The sequence below is a fragment of the Centruroides sculpturatus genome, unplaced genomic scaffold, assembly GCF_000671375.1.
Source record: "Centruroides sculpturatus isolate CEXI.00-Female unplaced genomic scaffold, Cexi_2.0 scaffold1868, whole genome shotgun sequence".
Taxonomy (NCBI): Eukaryota; Metazoa; Arthropoda; class Arachnida; order Scorpiones; family Buthidae; genus Centruroides; species Centruroides sculpturatus.
In genome coordinates, this window is record NW_019386224.1 from 106,702 (window position 1) to 111,575 (window position 4,874).

General features: G+C 28.8%; 1 protein-coding gene across 1 annotated transcript in view; it reads left to right on the top strand.

The window, feature by feature from the left end:
• Positions 1-4,348, top strand: part of LOC111614157 (protein phosphatase 1H-like) — a 31,392-nt gene extending 27,044 nt beyond the window's left edge. Inside the window, exons 7-8 of the mRNA XM_023355538.1 lie at positions 427-534; positions 2,479-4,348. Of these exons, the coding sequence (XP_023211306.1) occupies positions 427-534; positions 2,479-2,646 (276 nt within the window). The 3' untranslated portion in view covers positions 2,647-4,348. The remainder of the gene's footprint in view (positions 1-426; positions 535-2,478) is intronic.
• The last annotated feature ends 526 nt before the right edge of the window (positions 4,349-4,874 follow it).

Sequence of the window (4,874 nt, forward strand, 5' to 3'; positions counted from 1 at the left end):
TAATTTATATATAATACTAAACAGACGATAGCAAACTCAATTTAGCCGCTCCGTAGCGTGGCGCAGGGTCGGAGGTAAGTAGTTCGGCTGCTCATCCACTATTGGTCCAGACTCTATCAATCTTGTCGCGAAACGACGTTATAGGAGGTACTTTATACGAAAGTTTCTACAATTTTTTCGCTACGTTATAGGAATTGTCGTTATAGGAACGTACGTTATACGGGGGTCGACTGTATAGCTTACACTTAATATTAAACTGAATCTATCATGCTTAATTTTAATATTATACTTTATTTTTGAGTGTTGTTGTTTTTAATAAGTTACATTATTTATTGTTCTGTTTATTTGAAAATATAAAAATATACTAATTATTTTCAATATTGAAAATTTTGTTTGCTAAAATAATGATAATTGTGGCTTTTCTAGAGTCGTGCATTGGCAACTATAGGAGTGACACGAGGTTTTGGAGATCATGATTTAAAGGCACAGAATAGTAATTTATATATAAAACCATTTCTATCACCTCAGCCTGAGGTAACCAATTTTTTTTATCTGTTATGTAAGACTCAATTGAGTAAATGACATTTAATAGCTTACAATTATGTTATAATGATATCTTGATGAAGTATGAAGTATTGACTGTTAAAAATAGTTTTGGGTTAATTAGCTAAGAATCAAATCATTGACTGAAAATTATTTCCAATCAAAATTATTATTTAGTTTAAAAGATTTATATTAGTATACAGATTTTTTTCTAATAAAAATTTGCATAATTGAATATCATTGATATCTTTATTTTTAATATCAAATTTTATTGGTAATACTGTTGCTAAATTTATTAATTTCATTCTTACATATATTATACATACATACAGGTATTTCTTGACCTTTGGGAAACTTAGTTTTCATACATATTGTTTTTTATATGGCAAATTCAGAATTGTACAAATTCAGTAGACAAAGTAATTTGTCTACTGAATTTGTACAAAATGTATAAAAGTCTAAACAAACAATTCAATTTATCATTTATGCTTTCTTCCAGTTCATTTTTATAACATCAAAATCATCTGTGAAAATTAATTTTTATTTTCTGTTTTATTTGTTGTAATAGTCACTAAAAAACAAACTTTCTTACCTTATTTACTATTGGTGATGTCTTGAATCATCTACATTGCAACATCACATGTGCCAATCGCTCTTATGTGCATCATAAAATATTTCTGTGTTTCTTGCTCAGAGAATTTCATTTGCTTTTAAGAAAAAGTTTTTATTTCTTATTTTACACTGCTAAGAATATATTTTATTCATTGGTTATTCATTCTTGAATTATTCAGTGTAGTAATTTTTTATTGGAACAATAGTTCTTTCCATCGTATTAGTTTTTTCAGCACATAGCGAGAGACATCATTCCTATGGGGATAGTGAATGTGTTATGAAATCTTTTATTGACATTTGCACATAATTTTAGAAATGCATTGTCTGAAAGTCAGTGGCGGCATGTGTGTGTTTTTCTTATTGGTGCTTTGTACTTTCAATTTAATTTGTTTCAGGAGGCCATTTAAACTCTGAATTCTTTTGAAGCCCAAATCAATTTTTCCCCTTAGAAATAGTGGAAAGTGAACTAATCCATTCCCAGACCATAAACAATAAACAATATCCATTTTGATAAACTTAAACAGTAAATCCACCTAATTTAAGGTAACAATAACACAATTAAGTGTCCTAAACAATAAATTAAAACATGAAAACAATAAATAAAATATGTAAATACTGTGTAATAAAATGAAAATTGTATTTACTGGTTGCACACTATAAAGTTTGGCATGTTACACATGGCTGCCAGATCCACCACATGTGTGCTGCTTCCATGCTTTATGATAAGTTCCTTTTTCATCTCAGTTGTTGATGCTGCAACCTACCTCTTAGGTTTCATTGCTTCCACACTATTCTTAGAGACCATAGTTAATATATACATATACATATATGTAACAAAATGCATCAAAAATAAAGCATAAAAGCATTGAAAATATGAGCCTAATGTAAGAGATACTTTTACAGTGAGAGAGAGAGTTAACTTGGGTGCATTACAGATGGTGTTTACACAATGAGTGCATTTATTTCAATGTGGGCACAGTTTGAACTGTGAAGTATTGTTCAAACTCTGGATTGTTTGAAGTCTAAGGTACCACTCTACTTACTTCCTAAAGTAAGCTTAAAATTACTAAATATGAAGGAATTATATCTACAATAAAATGATAATAAGATTCTTATAATGTAGCATTGAATGTTAAGTTTTTAAGATTACTTTAATTTTTCAAAAATATTTCAGTTTCTGGTTACTAATAGTTTAAAATGTAATTTGTTTGATGATAAGAATAAAAAATAGCAATTGAGTCTAACATATTAAATAAATTAGTAAAATTATAATCTTGAAATATTTGTTTTAACAATAAATTTATTTATTTAAAAATATTTTAGATAAAGATATTTGATCTAGGTGCTACAGAATTAACTGATAGTGATGTATTAATAATGGGGACAGATGGTTTGTGGGATATTACTTCAAATGAGAAATCAGCAGGAGTTGTACAGAAATCATTAGATCATTTTCCTGCAAATGATATGCAAAGATATAAGTACAGGTAAAGTATAAGCTGTTTTGTTTGTATAAAATTTTAATGGCTTATTACACAGTTCCAGTAAATTCCAGGACTAGTTGTTTTAGAATTATAATTATGATAATAAAATAATAATAATCTGAATTTAGATGATGCTCTGTTGTATCTAACAAGTTTGGGCATGTCAATACACTCAAAATTAGTGTATAGTCATACTGTAGCTATGTGTTGTCAGAAATGTGAATATGGAGCAACATGCCATGATTAAGCTTTACAGCTGCCTGGGAAAATCGCTTATCAAGGTGTTTAAGAATCTTAAACAATTGATACCACAGACAACTTTATTGTGCACATGTGTTCGAGTGACATGCTTGTTTTCAGGAAGGCCACAAATCCATCAAAGATGACTCTTGCCCAGGGAAGCAATGAATCAAGACACCAAAGAAGACATTGAGAAGATCTGCACTTTGTTGAATAAGGAAAGACAGTGTGCAGCTGCTAGCAGAGATGGCAGATATCAAGAAAGACGCCATGCTTAAAATTTTAACTGAGGATTTGGGTAAATGCAAAAGTGTTCTCATCTTGTGCTTCAGCAGTTAACACATGATCAAAAGCAATAGAGACTGGATACTTGTTTAAACCTGTTTGATGCAGTGAAAGCTGATCAGGACATTTTGAACAGGATGACAAATACTGGTGCTTTCAGTTTGACCCAGCAATAAAAAGGAAGAGCATTGAGTGGTGGATGTCAACAGTTCCTTGTCTGAAAAAAATAGTTGTAGCATTTTCATATGAAGACAATGCAGATTGTGTTCTTCAATCATAGTAGTGTTATTCACTTAGAATTTGCTCCATGAGGAGGCAGTCATGCAATGATTCTGTAATATGTTATGGATTTGGTGTAACTTTAATGCAAAATATCTGATTGCTGTTGCATGATAATGTCCCAGTGTGCAGGAATGTTCAGGTAAAAGACCTTCTGAACAGAAAATAGGTTATACCTTTGGGGCACCTTCCTTATTTGCCTATTTAATATGGATACTTTTACTTTTTTGGATACTTTACTATTTTTTCTTCCTAAAATCAAAAAGGCTTTGAAAGGACATGTTTTTGATGACATTTCATCCATTCAAAAAGTAATGATGTACCAAATAAAGACAATAACTTCAGAGATGTACAAGACAATCAATGTTTTAAAGATTTCATTAAATGTTTTGAATAGTGTGTAAAGTAATGCCTTTTTCAGTGTTTCCAGTCCTGGAATTTATCACACACACTGTATATTGCAATAATAATCGGATATTTTTGAAAAAATTCAACAAAATACATTAAAAACATATTTCTTATATGTTCTATAAATGCAAGTTTTAAAAATTTACACAAAAAAACTAATTATATAATTATAAGCTGTATCATAATTTTAAAAAAATTTATATTTATAGTATGTACGTGAATAGTTTTAAAAACAGTATAAGTTGTGAGATTAAGGAGTACTGTAGTACATATTGTACTTCTTAAATCTCACCACTTAACAAATGTAGGACTTATCATACAGGATTTATGTTTAAAAGAACATGGCAAAATTAATCACTTTGAATTCTTATTACAGAATGAATTTCAGGTATGAACCCCTTTTCAGCTATTGACAATTTTTTAAAAAACTGGACTTGGGAGGGAGCCACAATTATAGATTTTATATATCGAAATGAAAGTAAAAACTATGTAAAATATTCCAGAATTTAAAAAAATCTTTAAAAATTCAAAAAAATTAAAATCAGTAAATAAAATCATATAAAATTATTGTAAATATGCATAAATTATTTGATTTAATAGGTAATTTTATTTATAAATAAAAGGATAAAAGATAAAAATATTCTCAAAAATTTTTTTTTAAATTTAGAAATAAAATCAATTATAAAGTCAATAAAAATTATAAAACTGGAGTATTAACATTATTGCAAAAATAAATAATTAAGATAGTCTTGGCATGATAAGTTTATCAACAAACTATACAAACCTGCAAGCATTTGATTTTTATCCAGTTTGTCTAATACAGTGTTTCTCAACGGGGGCGATATCGCCCCATGTGGGCATTTTTCCATGCTGAGGGGGTGATTAGGAACAATTTATATTTTGGGGGCGAAAAACAGTTTTATGGGCAATATAGTAAAACATTATATTAAGAATAATTAGATATTTTATTCGTTATATCATACAATAATTAAACAAATAACATTATACTAGTCACTAGTCTAT